The 19,395-nt window shown below is 36.6% G+C and overlaps 1 protein-coding gene across 1 annotated transcript in view; it reads left to right on the top strand.

Annotated features, from left to right (window-relative positions):
* The window catches only part of ME1 (malic enzyme 1), a 289,390-nt gene extending 275,634 nt beyond the window's left edge, over positions 1-13,756 (top strand). The window contains exons 13-14 of the mRNA XM_001375732.5: positions 9,600-9,698; positions 11,973-13,756. Coding sequence (XP_001375769.3) covers positions 9,600-9,698; positions 11,973-12,143 — 270 coding nt within the window. The 3' untranslated portion in view covers positions 12,144-13,756. The remainder of the gene's footprint in view (positions 1-9,599; positions 9,699-11,972) is intronic.
* Positions 13,757-19,395: the final 5,639 nt, after the last annotated feature.

Here is a 19,395-nt window from a genome sequence, read left to right as displayed (position 1 = left end):
TCAAAGTTCAATTTTTGTGCAGCTGGCTGGTCTGGAGGCTTCTTCATGGTATCTTCTCCAACAGTTCAGTTCTGGATTCAGAGAGGTAGCTTCTTTTTTACCTAAAATTCTTCTCAAAACTTTGCAATTTAAATAATGATATTTTTTGCATTCCCCCCGTTAAGAGGGTGATTAAAAAAACAGGATTACTTAGGGATGCATGGCTGAGGTATGAAGTATATGAATCAATTGGCAAGAGATATTAAAAAGATATCAGAAAAATCCAAATAAAAAAAAATTCTGGATGAAAATATAGATTATCAAAATCTTATGTGTAAAAATTCCAAGTAAAAGAAAAATAAATCTATAACAGGTCCTTGAATCAGGGCCCATTCAAAATGATCTAAGCAATGATGCATTTACCCAGTCAATAGCCAGGACTACAGAAAGGTACAACACTATGAAAGACAGAAAAGGGGACCAGATTATATGAGCCAAGGTTTTGGGGATACTCATCTGTGAGTATTTTCAGAGTGAGTGTGTACACAAGGAAAGCCTATGTCGTAACAACATGTTAAACACAGTAACCTCGAGTCTTCACACTAGGTTCAAGACCTTTGTATTGGCCTAGAAGTGCATCAATCCATCCTGGATTGGGTTTTTTTTGGCCCTGTGCAATGGCTCTTGTGTGTATATCTTGTCCTGGAATCAGATAGAATCATTAAGCAAAGTCCCATAATTTTTTAAATAATTGTGGTATCGTTTTTATAGTCTCTAGCTTTTTAGGGCATGCATAAGCAAATGTATCTTAAACTTGTAGTACTGAAAAGTCAAAAAGTTAAAGAAAATCTTAATGCTGGTGACATGTGCTTGAAATATAAAAGAGAGAGAAAAAACAAATAGTATATTGCACATGCAAGAAAAATATAATAAAAGAGCTTTTAAAAATTAAAAAATATAGCTTATAATCATTGACACATTGTGTCAGCTAAGAAAATAAAGGTTACAAGGCTTTCTCACCAAAAACGAGATCCATTTCCTCTTACTATCTGGCCATGCTCCACTGTAAGTATGAGGCAAATGAATTGAACAGTAGTACAAATATGTAGATATCACTATCCCCAAAATTCTCAATAGCCCAATTAATTACAATAGCAAACAAACACACTATCATATTTCACATAAGTTGCTGTATGGCATTTTAAAAAACCTATGAATTGATGGACATTTGTCACACTTTTTTTTTTTACAAACGTAGCAGTCTTTCAACCTTGGTAATAAACATATTTTTAAACAAAGTAAAACTCATCTTGGGTTAAGAACATAATCAAGAAATCTATATATCATTCTGGTGGAAGTAAAATAGTGAGCTGAAGAGTATAAATGAAGGGTGCTCCTTTTTTGGAGGCTTTTTAGGGGTACAAATGCCCTGAGATTAACTGCCCCAACTTCCATTCACATATTTAGAAATACGGGAAGGTTGGAGGTTATAAAATGTATTTCAATTCAGCTACTAGAATGGGCCTTACCTCGTGATAGGAGCAGGCAAAATAACCAGAGATTGTTAAAAAAGTTACAAAAATCATATTTAAAAAACCCTTAAAATCATTTGAGATGTTTAGCATATTAAATTTTCCAAAGGTTGTTATACAATTATAACCAGTCCTGAAGTCCATCTATCCTCTATGTGATAATTTACAAAGTCAAAATAGAAAGACTGGTTTTTTTTCATATGAGCTTAATTACAATAATATTTGTTCAACACAGTTATAGGGGGAAAACAACAGAATTTTTAAAAGTCAGTACCTTAAATGAACAGTATAACAGAATATATGAACTTAAAATCACAAAGTTAAACCTTAAACAAAAAAATCAGGAAACATGCAATAGAATACAGAGATTTTTATAAACCATTGGAGTCTGAAGTGCCTTAAAATATAGCCATAATTAATTATCCATTTAAATGTCTATTGTCCAAAGGCAGAGTGGTAAGGGCTAAGCAATGGGGTTTAAGGGCCCCATCCAGGACCACATGGCCATGAAGTGTCTCAGGCCAGATTTCAACTAGAGACCCCCCGTCTCTGGGCCTGGCTCTCAGTTTGCTGAGCCACCCATTTGCCTCCCCAAAGTTAAAGTTGCACACAGGTAAAATCAATGCTATTACCAGAACAGTCAAAAGGTATCCTTTTAAATAGCCCATTGCTTTTTAAGTTCCTATTTGAAAAGTCTGTTTCTTTTCCTCTCCCTTTTTTTTCCCTCTGATACCTCCTCCTGCCCCAGTCCACGTGGAGCCCAGGCCACCCATGTGGAACCAATACCCCCACCCCACCCCCATTTTGTTACCAACTGGTAGAAATGGGTACTGAGCGATGTGCTCCAAGGATCTCGGTGATGAGCCGGATGGGGTCGCGCTCATGGGTCTGGGGCGCAGAAACAGGCAGGCAGGGCCAGGAGATTGGGCACCAGGTGAGAGGCCAAGAGCAGGAGCCAGAGCCCGAGCGGGCCACCTGGGTGGGCAGGGCAAGGACCAGGTGAGGACAGAGAGGGGTCAGGATCCGCAGCAGGGAAAAACAGGCAGGCAGAACAAATCAGCCGAGAACCAGGTGAGAGGCAAATAGCAAACAGGCAGGCAGGGAGAAGCTAATGGCTGGAACGAGCAGCAGCTTTGCGAGGGTAAAAAAAATCCTCGGCCAGAGAAAAGTGGATAAAAAAAAAACTTCTAGGCACTAGCTATTAAAGATTAAATCAGAAGATTGAGATATTTCATTTTCCCAAAGTGGTTACTCCAAACTGTAAAGATTAAAATTTAGGGGAGACTGAAGCAGGTAGAAAATTAGTTTCTCTCTGCAAAGAGTATTATATTTTATGAGGTTTATTAAAGATTAAGGATTAAAGAAAATACAGGATAAGAAACACGTGCCTAGGACAGAGAGGCCTAGACAAGATAAGCTCACATCATGGAAGAGACGCATCTGCTCCAAAACGGAAGTCCAAAAAAAGCCACAAAAGCCTTTGCAATCAGCTTAAATCCCTCCTTGATCTCAGCCCACCTCAGAATTTTGTGAGATTACAAAGCATTTTGGGGAAGTGGAGCAAGGGCTTGTGGGGATTGAAGTCCAGAGTTCGAGTCTATTTTTACAACATGTTCTACTTTCCTCCCTGGGTACACTGTAGGCATGCTGCTAGACTACTTTGAAAGAAGCCACGTCCATAATTTATCTTAACTCCATGTATTTACTAGTCAGTCACATCAGTCATAGCACTTCAGTGAAGAACCACTGATTTAGGTTTCTTTTGGGCCTGAGTTAAGGGTCAGATTTAATAGTAGCTTCAGCTGGTATTAGCAGGGAACTCCCAAGTTTTATAAGCTTAATCAGTAGACACTTTTGTGGTATATAGGGTGGAAACAGCCATGGCCAAGATTCAGAAGGCAGATGACCTCTGTGATTTTGATCAAGTCACTTGCCTCCCCTGAGCCTGTTTCCTCCTCTGAAAAACCAAGGAACCTTATTCTTTTTTGTGCTTATAAATTAACCAATCCATTCTTGTCAATACAGTTATCTTAAACTATAGATAAAATTAATCTCATAGTAAGTGCCAATCCAGCTGTTTTCATGGAATCAGCTAGAGGTAAGGACTTATAGATCATGTTACCTGGCTGAATAGAGTTGCTAATAACCTTTCCTGGACCAAATGAATGAAGTCACTTTGAGAAATCGGATAACACACTGGCTATCTACTTCAGAATTTCAGAGACTGGAGGAGGAATCCTTTTGTAAAATCTCTAGAAACAAATAGCAGTTAAGCCTTGATGGTCATTAACAATATTGTGTCATGGGAAAACTTTGAAATGAAAGATTGGGGAATGTGTTCAATTTTTCAGTTTAGTGTCTGATGTTTTGTGTCTGAAATTTGCCTCAAAGCCGTGTGTGTGTGTGTGTGTGTGTGTGTGTGTGTGTGTGTGTGTTCTTTGGCTATAAAGTAAGACTTTGCCTTTACTGTTTTGTTTGTTAATAAAGTAGAATGAATATCACCTCTGGGGGAAAAATTCATGTAAAATACTACTATGAATAGAAACTATATTTGCACAAGTCATCTATAATTCAGTAGCCTGAATCCTTCCCAGAGCAGAATAGTCTCACTGACTATTATCCTCTGCCAGTGGGTATCTGGAAGGAAGAATGTTCCACTGCTGACTTTTCCTGAACTGCACTAAGAATGTAGTATCTGATGTCTTAAGGTTCCTTCAGCCCAGAAAAATTTATAATCTTTTTCATGATGTTCTTACATTAAGGAAAATAGAATCATTGTCTCCTTATAATAATTCCCTTGCCAAAAGGGGGGTAAAAATGTTTATAGTTTTATAATTGGTGTTTTTTATTCTGAATCACTCTAGCTCCCTCTGGTGATTGTTTGAATGCCCAAATTTCCTGCCCCTAAAAATGAGGTAATAATTAACACAAAAAGGGAAAAAGTTAGAATAAAAGTCTGTGGATCTGGTGAGATTCCCTAGGGTCCTATTTTGCTCTATATAGTTTTATCTTTTCATCTGTGTTCCTATCTCATATTTTCTCTGCCCTCTTCTGTTCACTCTGCTGGATTTGACAGTGACCCAACCTTAGAATCTGTTTTCTTGTTTTCTATACTACAATACAATTCTAGGTCTGACTCTACTTTTTTTGATTACTGTCTTCCATTTCCTACCTTTAACTGTGAGTGTTCTACAAGACTGAATCCTGAAACCTATTCTGAAACATTATCCATTCTTATGGCTTCACTTATCATTTTTATGCTGGTGATGATATCTCTATATAATCATATCTTTTCTTCCTCATATTTTCAGCTGCCTGACAGTTTTTTTCCAAATAAATGTCTCACAGTTACCTCAAAAGTTTCTAAACTCAAACTCTTCATCTTCTCAAACTAGTTTCCACTCTTGATTTTCCTGTTTGTCAGTAGCACTACTATTTTTCCAGTGTAGGTCTAAAGATCAAAACCTTAGAAACATCTTGACAACTTTTCCCTTGCTTTCATATCTAATCAGCATTTTTTTTTTGCAATTTCTCGTTTCATCCTTTTCATTCACATTACTAACAGCCTAGGCCCATGTCACCTCACTATCATATTACTCAAACACCTTATCTCTTTCCTTGACCAATGTTTCTCCTCCTCCAGTCCATCCAGGCTACCCTGGGTCTAGTCTTCCTAAAAAAAGTGTGTCCCCCCACATCACCCACCCAAGGATCTACATATCCATATACCTACCATTAAGTTAATATGATTTCCCTTAGCATTCAAAGACCTCAGTATTCTGTCCTCTGCATTATTAAATTACCCCTTTTATCTCCCTGTGTTCTTCTAAATATTCCATTCGGGCTGATTTTCATATTGTACCTCAAATTTTCCATGTTCAATGAAGTGGCAAATGGTATGAAAAATCAGAATACTAGATTACAAACTAGAAAACATGGGTTCTCCTACCAAATCCTTAGATTACTAGCTAGCTGTATGAGCTTATGTTATTTCCTAACCTCTCTGTATCTCCTTCTAATTTATAAAATAAAGTGGCTATACTAGATTTCCAAGACTATATTGTTTTAAAATTGTATGATTTTTGAGAAATTTTTCAAAAAGAAAAAAGAAGAAAAAACAAAATCAAATTATTTAAAAGAAATTATATGATTATTCATTTGCCAAAATGAATAATATAGAAATATGTTTTGCATAATACATGTATAACCCATATCAAATTGCTTGCCAGCTCCTGGGGGGAGAAGGTGGGGAAGAAAGGGGACAATTTGTATCTTAAAACCTTGGAAAACTTAAGTGGAAATTTATCCTTATGTGTAATTGTTTTTTTATATATGTATATATATAAAGTAAAATAAAGAAGAAATTATATTGTTATGATTCTGCCATTTCTTCTGTGCTTTTAGTTTTAGGAGTGGGAAGAGAGTTTTCTCTTTTCCCACCCCTACCCATACTTGTACATACCTTTCTGTAGCTTATATCAAACTTTATTAAACTTACTAAAGCTGAGCTGAAGTACAGAATTCTCCTTTAAGTCTTCCCTGCCCCTCATAGCCCTCGTTCTTTTGTTTATGTTCTATCTTATTCTTTGTTTATATTACATGTTTTTTGTAACTCAGATGCTGTTTTGAATTGTCTTCTAATTGCTACATGTAAATCTCAAATGAATATGTAAGTTTCTGAAAGCTAGAAACATGTTAATATGCTTCTCTTGCATCTACCATTGAACACAGGACAATGCTAAGTGGTCCTTGATGTTAAGTAGATACTTAATGAATTCTATTGAAGTTACTCATTCTGTGGGTATCTATTATGCTGAACAAGCTCTCACTCCCTACTAGGACCCCTGGAAAGGAGTGAAATTTTCTTTGTTATGAGTTTTTATTTCAAATATTCCATAGGAATTCTGAATTTGAACCTGATAGATGGTTTCACAAATATTACTATAACCAACAGCTAAGTGGTACCTATAATAACTATGGGCCTGGAGTCAGGAAGTCTTGAATTCAAATTCAGATTCAAACTCTTATTAACTGTGTTAGCTGTGTAACACCCCTCCCCCCCAGGGGAGAACAGGGCACCTCTAGAGCAGGCGTGCTTCCAGTACTCGGCCCTAATTGGCCCAGCATCCTCACTGATTTCTGTCTCTTTGGGCACATATGCCTTCCCAGTTCTTCTGTTAACATCCAAATTAGATATCCTCAGCACAAGACCATAGCACTCCCTGCCTCAAAAATGTTTAGTGTTTTCCCTTTAACTTTAGCCTCTTTAGCCAAGAATTTAATCCTTACCCAGTTCAACCGTCTTTCCTAGCCTTTTCTCCCACTCTTCTCCAGAGCATAATCCAAACTCTAGCCAGAATAAGTTTCCTCACCCAAATATTCCTTTGTCACCTCCATGCTGACGCTCCTTCCCTGCACAGCCGCCAACATGTAGCTCAGCCAGCACCCCTTCATGTCCATCCCTGATTCCTACCCCTACGATAAAAGAGGAACCCGTCGCCTTCTCAAGAGTTCATCAGTCCTTGTTGTTGCTCTGCTGACTGCCTCTTTGTGCCCAAGGATGTGGATCAGAGCATACCGGTGCTGTCCATGACAGTTTTTGCTAAAGAAAATGGACTGGTTTGCCATTTCCTTCGCCAGTAGATGAAAGCAAACGCAGGTTAAGTGGCTGGAATAGCTACTGAGTGTCGGAGGCCAGATTTAACTCCTATCTTCTTGACTCCTGGTCCAGGGCTCCATTCACTGAGCCACCTTGCTGCCTTCTTATCAGATCCTACATTGTTTTAAGTTGTTTGTGCTCTTCTCTTGCTTGCTTACTATTTCATACCTGTTGAGGGTAGGACTTGTGCTCACTTTTCATCAATTCATACAAGTCTTTCCAACGTTCTCTGAAACGGAACCTTTCATTATTTCTTATGTCTTAATCCTTTTTTCATATCCCAACCAAAATTTTGGATAGTCTCTTCTACTCAGTAGCTATACTTACAAACATTTATTGGATGAGTGAAATCTGTGATGGGAGATTAGCATTGCCCTTTGAGTCAACCCTGCTGTTCCTCTCATTAGCCTTCCTGACTTCCTCTTTGCTCCTAGGATGCCTTCCAGGGCCCTCTTGGAGACAGATCTCTATGTTTTTAGGCCTCTCTGTGGATCAGTCTTTTGTACCATTCCCATTGTTCTTCAGTTAGCTCATATAACTCAGATGGTTGCCTGTCTCAGAGGTCTCCCAGCTTTTCTTGATTATCTGCTCCTATTAATAAAAAATAATTTGAGCCTGTACCTTGGACATATATATATATAGTTATAGTTATATATAGTTATATATATATAGTTATATAGAAATTATTTCCACATATTAGTGTTTGAATAATTAAACATAAAACATACCAATTTGAAGTTGAAAAGGATGAGATAAAGATGAAAAAATATTTTCAATAGTTTGATTTATTTTTTGGATCTTGCTTTTAAAATTATTAGTGCCTTTTTTAAGGGTATTAATTTGTTAATGTTGTTAATTATTAATAATATATGTGTTCTGTGTGACTGAATATGATTCATTGCTTTTGAAAAAGTGAAAACCTTATCTTCTGTCTTAAAATAAATACTGTGTATTGGGGGGCAGCTGGGTAGCTTAGTGGACTGAGAACCAGGCCTAGAGACGGGAGGTCCTAGGTTTAAATCTGGCCTCAGACACTTCCCAGCTATGTGACCCTGGGCAAGTCACTTGACCCCCATTGCCTAGCCCTTACCACTCTTCTGCCTTGAAACCAAAACACAGTATTGACTCCAAGATGGAAGATAAGGGTTTAAAAAAACATATTGTGTATTGGTTCAACAGTGGTAAGGGCTAGGCAATGGGGGTTAAATGACTTGCCCAGGGTCACACAGCTAGCAAGTTTCTGAGGCCAGATTGGAACCCAGGATCTTCCATCTCTGAGCCTGGCTCTCAATCCAGTGAGCTACTTAGCTGCCCCAAGTTTAACACTTTTTGATACAGTGATTTGGTCTCTGAACTTGAATGAGATAAAAAACTACATTTTTATTTTCATTACCCCTAACTGAAATTTCTCATTTCTTTTAATTGTGTATGTAGATAATGAGTCACAGTAATATTACCATGTATAAGTTAAATTAATGTTGAATACTTGAAGTATTATATTTTAAACTTTGTTATCTGACAAAATAGAACCATGTGACCTAAGTTTTCTAACTGCTCAAAATCCCCGCCCCACCAAAACTGCCAACAGGAAGTAAAAAAGGCTAGACACAGAACTCCACCCAATTTATCCTATGTCAGCATGTAATGACAGGAAGTGAGTAGAGTTCTGGGAATCATAGTTTTGTAGTTTTTGTATTGTAGTTTTTTAGGATAACAGATTCTAATTTCACAACCAATATTTATGACTTTGTCACCAATAGAAATCAGTGATATTCTTATAAAATATGATATTGCAATTATATGGAAATATTTATGCTTATCATTACTTTGAAATTACTGTAATTAATATACCAGCTATTTGATTGAATGTGATCTCAGACCTCCTACCAACAGACTGCATTTAAGTATAATATATTTCCTTTATTTATATTTTCCTATATATTTTATTTTATGCCTTTTAAATATTACTCCAAGAAGGAGCCCAAAAGCTTCACCAGACAACAAAGGGGGTTCATGACACAAAAGAGGTTAAGATCCTCTGCTCTAGAGCCTCTAGTACATTTGTTCTTTTTTCTCTACTTGTTTTTCTTCTAGTTTAGTGTATAAATATTCCTTATGTTAGTTTACTATTTGGAAATTCAGAAAGATATTAAGTTGTACCAAAAAATTGGTTTCAGTAATATTATTTGTGTGAAATAAGTTACTACTCCCAGGCCCTACTCCTACATATACTATTATAATAAAGGCCTATTTATGAGCTCAAATATTAGTGTTTTTCACTAATGCTGATATTATTCCCAACTTGTAATCTCCAAGTCTTTGACATGTAGTAAGCACTTAAGTGTGTTGATTTGTACAGAATTCCCATTATGGAGCACAAATTACATTGGATGACATAAAGTTCAACTTTTTTTCCATTTTATTTCTAGGTTATAGCTCAGGAAGTATCAAACAAACACTTGGAAGAGGGTCGTCTCTATCCTCCTTTGAAGAACATTCAAGAAGTTTCCTTCAAAATTGCAGTGCAGGTAAAACTTTTCCTTTTACCACAGACTGATCTTTTTTGCCAGACCTGTCCATTCTTCTTTCAGCATCCTTTATTTCAATCCCCTTCTCTCTCAATAACACAGGCACTCCCCTAGTTCTTTATCTCTCACTTGATCTATGCCACAACCTCCTAAACTGATCTCCCTCATGTCTAATTATCTTTCCCATCTATATAGATGCTAAAATATTATTCCTTACAAACAATTCTGTCACTAATCTTCAAGAATCATCAATGGTTCCTTTTTTTCTCTAGAATAACTACAAATCCATCAACTTTATGGTATTGTTGTCTTTGTATAAATTATTCTTCCAGGTTTTGCTCACTTTGTTTTAGTTCATATAAGTCTTTCTTAGTATCTCTGAACTATCCCTTTCATTATGTCTTATAACAATAATATTAAATGGTATTCATGCATCACCATTTCTTCAGCCTTTCCTAACTGATAGGCATTGCCATAGTTTCCAGTTCTTTATTGCTACAGAAAAGAGCTCCTATGAACATTTTTGCATATAGGGTTCCTTTTCCTCTTTCTGTGATCTCTTTGGGTTATAGAGTCTACTACTGGGTAGAATCAGTGAGTCAAAGGCCATGGGCAATTTAGAGACTTCATTTAAAATCTTCCTGTTCATAATATTTGACTATCTACCAGTTGGAGAGTGACTATTGTTCTTTGAAAATTGAATCAATTCCTTATATATCTTGAAAATATGGCCTTCATCAGAAAACTTGCCACAAAGATCCCCCTTCCCCCCCTTCCCCCCCCCCCCCCCCCGCAGTTAATTGTCTCCTTTCCAATCTTAGCTGCACTGGCTTTGCACAAAACCTTTTTTTTTTTTAATTTTATATAATCAAAATTATCCAATCCTCTCTATCATTGTTTAGTCAAGAATTCTTTGCCTATGCCATAGAGCTGAATCTTGGCATGCCTTTCTAGTCTTATTTCACAGTGCTTCCTTTTATGTGCTCTTAAGTTCCTGCCAAACTGTTCTACTTGATAGCTGGTAATTCGTCTTCCGTTTCCACCCTTTTATACAGGGGTAGCCTCAAAGCCTGTAATGTACTTCATCCTTAGATCCACATCATATCATAAACCCTTATGTTTAAGTCTAGCTTAGCCACCACCTCCTACTTAACGTCTCTGCTTCACGAGAATAAATGGAGCCAGAATGGTGACCTCTAGGACACAAATATTCAGATTTGTAGTTATTTGTGTACGTGTCTTATCTCTACCCTCAAGCTTTTTTCCCTGCCCACAATTCTCAATGGGGTCAGGAACTCTTGTAATTAAAAAGAAATTTTTTTAAATAATTGTATTCGTATCCTAGAAATAGGTTGGGGATTCTGGTACAGTGCTTTGCTTGCATATAGTAGTTTTTAAGTCAGTTGAACTAAATGTAGAAAATAATTGAGAGACTAATCATCACTCTATAAATGAAGACTAGGTTCATTTAGCATGGAAGAGTGAGAGTAGTAGAAGGTAATTTGTGTAATCCACCATTTGTGAATAGACAGAGAGAGCGTTTTACAAATTCAAGACTGGAGATGAAAGACGGCAGAATGATTCCAATATCTCATTAATTCATGACACCCAGCCATTTCAGACTTTTTAAAGCTGGGCTAGCAAATCTAGGAAACGCTGGGATTGGTCTAGGCTATCAAACTATTAATTTTACTATTAATCATTTGAATATAAACACATTGGTTAGAATGTACCAATTTCATGGCATTTATTCTCACTAAAGGGCATAATGTTTTCTATTTATTATATAAACATTCCTTGTGCTAGAGTAACTTTTCATATTTATGGCAATTTTCTTTTGGAGTCTTTACTTTGATAACAATAACTAGCATGTTTCTATCTCAATCTATCTAGTTTTACAAAAATCTAATACTTTTCTACCTACAAAACCTACAGAGCTTCACAAAAAATCATTATATAACACTGAGACAAAGTTAATTATCCCCGTTAGGGCAGGGGAAACTCCTGTGGGTGACCTGCTATGGACCGTATCATGCCAAGTTTGGATATAGCAATAAGCTACTGACCTTGTATAGTTTTTGGGGGCCTCGTCTCTTAATATCTGGGTGGAATTTTATTTCAGAATTGCTCATTGATACAGTATGACTGCATAATAAGTATAACAGCTTCTCTGTCCAGGAGATAGTGCTCCTTCTACTATACCATGCAACTAGCTACTTCTGTAAATGCCATGTGTTTGTTGAAATATAAACATACACTTTGTTATATTTCCAGATTGTGGAAGAAGCTTACCGTGATAATTCAGCTACTGTCTATCCTGAGCCCCAGGATAAGAAAGAATTCATCCGCTCTAAGCTTTATCGTACTGAATATGAAAAGATTCTACCCGACTGTTACTCTTGGCCTAAGGAGGCTATGAAAATACAGCCTGCAATTCAGAACTAGAAGCACAGGAAAGCAGCATATATCTGTGGCTCTATTCATGACATTTTGAGGAATTTTCTTCTTTGTCAAAGAGAAACACTTTTTATAGATTGAAAAAGCTCTCAAATTAAGATAATTTTTGGTCAGTAATCTTATAGTTTAATTTTATCTTTTGATTGATTGACAGTCACTAATCCAGGTTAAGATAAACAGCCCCTTGGACAACAGTTTGCATTTTGTTTGTTCATATTTTCAATATTAATCTTTCTGTCCCAAGTTCTTTTTAAAAGTTGTTGTACCTCCTGAAAACCTCATTATTTTTACATAGTGCACTGGGTAGTAACACTAAAACTAGCAATAAATCAATATAAGCAACTTTAAAATATGTGGTTCTTTTGTTAACCATTTTGTTCAGCTACTTTTTTTTATAAAAATAATAAGTTTGGGGAACAGAGCCTTTATACTTACAACAGAAACTACAATGTCAGTATCTTTGCAGTTTCTTAAGAAAGTGACTTCTCAGGTTTTCATCAATAGCCCTTGATTATGATCAGTTATGCAACTGATTACAACATTTTTGAGAAGGCTCAATCGATATTGTTTACAGTGTTTGTACAACTCTACTTTTTAAAATTTCCTTTCCATCATTCATCTTATACAATAATACTCCACTTTAAACACTGCATTCCCTGAAAAGAACTTGACCACCTCTTTAGACACACCTTCCCACCCTGCAGCTGTCATGCCGTAGCTTTGGGAAAAGGGATCGAGGTTCAGCCCTAGTCTCCGATATAGCCACTGGGAGATGAAGGAAAGCAGACAAAGAGGGAAAGTTTCTTTTCAGCAAGACTCTGGGTCTAAAACTAAGATCTGTACTAAGAACAAGTTGTCTTGCCATATGGCTCAGTGCTATAATTCCAAACTAACTGACCACATCCTTCCCTATTTCCTGTCACCGACTGTCATGCTCTTCCTTGTTAATTCAGGTAATTGAGTTAACTATTGCACTAAAATAATCTACCTCTGCAGTTCAGAGGAAAATTAGAATTAATTTTTAAAATTATATAACAGTATTTCCAATAAGTTACCTTTAATTTAGCTTTTTTTTTTAGTTTTTCTTCATAAGAAATAGTCTTACAGCAACTATAAACCATCATTTTAAAGTTAACATGACAGCTATAGAAGAGCATGTCAGGATGCTGAAATGAGTGTGATAAAGAGTTTGACTTTAATAGTCTGCAGTTGAGCCAATGAAATAAGTCCTCAAGCTCAGGTTTAACAATCATTTATTATTTATCTATTGAATTATTTTATTAAGAGACTTTCTTAGGTAAAAATGTACTAGAAAAAATACTTTCTGTAGAGTTGAAGACTATACCAAATGTTTTTAGGGACTAGAAAAATGGAGTCATAGTGGCAGAGATGTTTTGAGGGTATAAATCAATGGAGAGAGTTATCCAAGTGGAATTGTTTTGGGAAAAAAGCAGAGTGAATTTCATAACTTTTTGCCTATTTCCATGTTTTCTTATAGCTCTAATAAAACCTATTTACCTATGCAAAAAGATTGTAAACTCTATAAGATATGTAAATGCTTGACTAAAGAATGAGTTAATAAAATAATAAGATGCCTATGACCTTTCTTTTCTTTTTTTGTAAATGTGATTCCTAGATGGTGGCCCTTGTGTTATTTTGATAATCATGAGTTTTAAAGAAACATAAGGGGCAGCTGGGTGGCTCAGTGGATTGAGAGCCAGGCCTAGAGACAGGAGGTCCTAGGTTCAAATCTGGCATCAGCTGTGTGACCCTGGGCACTTGACCCCCATTGCCTAGCCCTTGCCACTCTTCTGCCTTGCAACCAATACACAATATTGATTCTAAGATGGAAGGTAGGGGTTTAAAAAAAAAAAAACTTAAGGTTTTACTATGAACTGGCAACAAATTAGATTTTTTTTGTTAGATTATCCTGTACCTCTTTATCAACCAGCTGTATCAAGGGACCACAAGTATTCACAAGAAAAATTAAATGACAATATTAAAATAAATTAGAGCATTGTATAGTTGATTGTAATCGCCAACTTGGCCCTGGAGAAAAGGTAAAAAAAATGCCCCTTCTTTCTTTCTTAGAGAGGACTATGACTGCCAAATGTCTCATATGATATCCACATTTGGAGACTGTGTTGGTTTTACCTATCTGTTTTTCTTTGTAACCAGAGAGCAACTCATGGGGTTGGAATATATATTTGGAAATGATTATGATGTAGAAAACAATCAGTAAGATCTCATTTTAAAAAGAAAGTAAAAATTAGAAAAATAGATGATGAATTAGATGTTTAAGTTAATATTTTTCAATTAGTAATACACAAATCTGTAACTAGGATCTTTTTGCACCTCAAGGAAGCACATATAGGCCTTTTGGACAGTAGTTATAGAAGGAAAGGGAGGACAGACCATTCCTTTTGGGGAGACAAAGACCCCATAACATTATTTAAATGAGCTTTCCACATATGTTTTGCTCATCTTCCACCCAGAAGAAAGCAAGCCATCTGGTAACTTCCTTTTTATTTTTTTAAATTTCATTTCACTTTATTTTTCCACAATTACATGTAAAAACAATTTCCAACATTTTTCAAAGAATATTGAGTCTCATTCTCTCCCTTCCTTCGTCCTTCCCCCCAACTCCTCACCCTCCTCAAGATGGTAAACAATCTTTTATAGACTGTACGTGTATAATCGTGTAAAACATTTTTCTGTATTAATACTTTTGTGGAGTACCCAAAAAAATAAGAAAGTGAAAAAAGTTTTCTTTGATCTAAATACAGACTCAGTTCTTTTTCTCTGGAAATAGATGGCATTTCTTATCATGAGCCCTCTGGGAGAGTTTTGGTTCACTGCATTACTAAGAATAGCTATTATTTGCAATTGTTCATTGTAAAGTACTCCTGACACTGGACAATGTTCTCCTGCTTCTGCTCATTTCACTCTGCTTCAGTTGGTCTTTGCAGGTTTTTCTGCTCTCCTCCTGCTTGTCATTTCTTATAGTATAAATAGAATTCCATTACAATATACTATAACTTAATCATTCCCCAGTTGATGAGTATCCCCTCCCTTTCCAAATCTTTGCCCCCATAAAAAAAGAGCTGCTTTATTTTTTGCACATAGAGACCCTTTCCCCCATTTTTTTTAATTTCTTTGGAATACAAACCTGGTAATGGTTGCTGGACCAAAAAGGGGTATGTGTTGTTTTTATAGCCCTTTGGGCATGGGTCCAAATTACTCTCCTGAATGACTGTATCAGTTTGCAATTCCAGCAGCAATACATTCGTGTCCCAGCTTTTCCACATCCCCTCTAAGCTTTTTCTTTTCTATCATAATAGCCAAACTGATTGGGGTGGTTCCTCAGAGTTGTTTTACTTTGCATCTCTCTGATTTAGAACATTTTTTGCATGACTATAAAGACTTTCAATTGCTTGTTTTAGAACTGCGGGTTCTTATCCTTTAACCAGTTATCAGTTGGGGAATGACATATTCTTATATGTTCAAATCAATTCCCTACATATTTGAGAAATGAGGCATTTATTAGAGGAACTTATAAAAAAATTGCACCATTATAATTACTGTATTATTTTCAATCCTGTATGCCCCTGTTTAGTTTCCAAACTCTACCTCCCCCAATTTTCTATCAGCCCCATGCCCCTTCTCTTATCCTCTTCCCCTCCTACTCTCCTGTAGGATAAGATAGCTTCCTATACCCAAATGATTGTGTATGTTCTTCCTTACTGAGCCAATTCTGATGAGAATGTTCACGGGCTCTCCTCTCTCCCTCCCCATCTTACTATAAACATTTTTCATGCTTTTATGTACAATTTCCCTCATTCTATTTTTCCCTTCCCCCTCCTCCCAATGTAGACCTCTTTTATGCCTGAATTTTATTTTATCTTTTATATGATCCCATTGTATTCAACTTGCAGCCTCATTCTCTGTGTATACTCCTTCTAACTACCCTTATAATGGAAGAATTCTTTGGCATTATGAGAATCATCTTCCTGTTTAGAGAGGTCTACACAGTGTACCTTATTGAGCATCTTTTGATTTCTCTTTCCTTTTTAACTTTTATGCTTCTCTTGAATCTTGTATTTAAGAATCATATTTTCTACTCAGGACTTGTCTTTTCATCAGGCATGTTTGAAATTCTATTTCATTGAATACCCATTTTTCTCCCTGAAGGATTATGCTCAGTTTTGATGGGTAAGTGGTTCTTGATTGAAATCTGAGCTCCTTTGTTATATTATTATATTATATATTACTTTGATACATAATATTATTTATATATTGTTCTATGCCCTCAAATCCTTTAATGTAGAAGCTGCTCAGACTTGTGTTATCCTGACTGTGGCTCCACACTATATAAATTCTTTCTTTTTAGCGATATTTTTCTCCTTGACCTGTGAATTCTGGAATTTGCCTATAATATTTTTTAGAATCTCTTTTAGGAGGTGATCAGGGGATTCTTTCAATTTCTATTTTGTCCTCAGGTTCTAGAATACCAAGGCAATTTTTCTTGATGATTTCTTGAAAGATGATGTCTAAGCTCTTTCTTTTTTTAATTATAGCTTTCAGGTACTTTAATAATTCTTAAATTATTTCTCCTGGATTTATTATTGAGGTCACTTGTTTTTCCCATGAAATATTTCCCATTTTATTCTATTTTTTTCATTCTTTTGTCTTTGTTTCTTGATGTCTTATGGAGTCATTAGCTTCTACTTGCCCAATTCTAATTTTTTAGGTATGGTTTTTCTTTTTCTTTTTTTTAGGTATGATTTTTCTTGAGTGAACTTTTGTACCTCCTTTTCCATTTGGCCAATTCTACTTTGTAAAGAGATTTTTTTCCCTCGGTGAATTTTCATACCTCTCTTTCCAACAGGGCAAGAGGCAAGAGAGCAGTATTTCTAAGTAGATCAGAACTGGCAGGAGTCAGTGAAGAACTGAAGATTCTGTTACTAGGGGGATCAGGAATGAGGGGAGCAAGTATCCAGCCCTCTGACAGGAAGTTAGGGGGAACATTTGGTCAGTGAAGAGAGAAAGGAAGCAACTGCAGACAGTTGAGGGTCCTTTGTCTCTTGTATCTCTAGAGAGCAGGAGGTCTATTGCATAGGTAAGGATCTGCTGGCACTTGGCTACTGATAATTGGGCTACTATAGAAAACTGATTGAAGGAGTGAATGAGTGGTGGCTGTCTATTATTTTAAGGAGTCAGGTAGTTAGTGAATCATTTATAGATAGTGTAAGTTAGATAGGCCTGGTGTTTGCCAAGCAAGAAGAACCTGCCCTCAGAAGACAGAGGTAGTTTTAGGAAATTTTAGGTAGTATTAGGAATTTTAGGTATATTTATGGGGTATACGATTAATAATCTCTCTTTCTTCTTGTGAGAGACAAATCCAGAGACTTTGGGAAATGGAAAAGCTTAGAGATCCCATTAGCAGCAGGGGGTGGGGATAGGCAGAGAAGATTTGGAACTTTGGGAAAGGAACAACCCAGAAGCAGTCAGTTGGTCTCTCTATTGACTTGGGTCCTCCTAAAGAGAAAGTCAATATCTGACTGGATCCCAATCTCAGAAATTTTTCCTTTCCCTGAACTTGATCACCACCCTCCCAAATCAGCGAGTGGACAGAGAATTGGAGAGAGGAGTCCACAAGAAGATTTATCCCAATCTCCCTTCACTCTGTTAAACTACTCTCCTCACTTAATTGAACTCCTTATTTTAATCCTTATAGCAGTTACCTACCATCTGCCATGACTAAAGAAAGCTGCCATGCCAAAGAAAAAGAGAGAAGTCGTACAGAAAGGGAATATGGGCGTCTAGTCTGATTTCTACCCAATGCAAGAGTCGTAGGGATAGCAAGTGAGAGTCAGAGCCATATAAGGATATTCTAATGCCTTGCAAGCTCAGGTCCTACCTCAGAACATGGCTGAACAGTTGCTTTTCTGGCCCTCCCCAATATGGTTCCACCACATTAGTTCTGACATTTATGACCCTTCCAGGGCTTGTTGACATCCTTGATTATCTGCTTATCAGCACTCATCAGTGGCTTGTTAGCAGTTCCTTGGTAGTTTTCCTGGAATCAACCTAAATGTCAGCTTTAATCCCATAAGATTTAATAACAACGGTAGGTTTTCATAGTCTTAAGCTTTGAGATATGCAATTATCAGGGTAGTTACCCATTGTAAACAAATTCTTCAATACCAAATATCGGGTATAATTGAATAAACTCAAGTTTAAAAAATTGTACTTAAAACTAACAAAAGAGGAAAAAAAAGTTTAAGTTCATTTTTCAAACTCCAAAAAACAATCTAACATATTACATACAGATGCATTTTTAAAAAATACAGCTTGTTTACTTAAAAGTTAAATCTAGTATATATCCAACACAGTCATGATTCTCAGTACATATATACAAAAGTGTTTCCCTCGGTAATAGCTTGGTATAAAGTTTAATACAGCAACTAAGGCAAAGTCTGAAAAAGACATTTCCTAGAATTAAAAAGGCCCATTTGGCCACAACTGCTCACAAACCTGGGCCCCATGCCCATGAGAGGTGCCATCATGTACCACCAGATGTTACACGAGTCTGTAATGCCCTTTCCTGAGTGTCATTCAAAATTCTCTGAAGCCCATGGACATTTGTAATAATTTCATATATCTACTTCTATAAGAACAACAAGGTTGATTAAGAAGAGCCCAGGCGCCTCCAGAAGCAGTATAAGCATATCCGGGACTAGCCAATTCTGGATAACTGTCTTTGCCAAATAATCAATCTCCTCCTAGAAGAAGGAGATGGCTATCTCCTGACTATCGGGAAGGAGGACTGGGAATAAAGTCAGAAAATCATCAGGCTTTAGGAGGAATGAATATTCTACTGACAGAGACTCCACGACAGGAGAAAGCTTACATTTTACATTTCACTGACACTCCAATTTAAAGAACTAACAAAAGTACATTCAGAATCAGGATTGCTCACTAAAATGGATCTGGAAGCCTAAGCAACTAGGAGACAATTATAAGTGTCCCTAAGCTTAAGGGAGACACAAGGATCTTTACTAGGGGGAGGGGAGCAGACTAAAATAATTGGCACCAAAACATGTGAGTCTAGAAAGGAGTAGTTGGCACCCTTAGACACCAAGGTCCCTGCCCCACCCTCATAAATCATCCTTTCTCTGGTTATTTCTCCAATGTTCCCCATACTGACTACAGTTCCCTTGAGGGAAAGGGTTTGACA

Source organism: Monodelphis domestica, chromosome 2 (genome assembly GCF_027887165.1).
Source record: "Monodelphis domestica isolate mMonDom1 chromosome 2, mMonDom1.pri, whole genome shotgun sequence".
Classification (NCBI taxonomy): Eukaryota; Metazoa; Chordata; class Mammalia; order Didelphimorphia; family Didelphidae; genus Monodelphis; species Monodelphis domestica.
The sequence above is the reverse complement of the archived record's forward strand: the minus strand, read 5'-3'. Positions and strand labels throughout refer to the sequence as shown.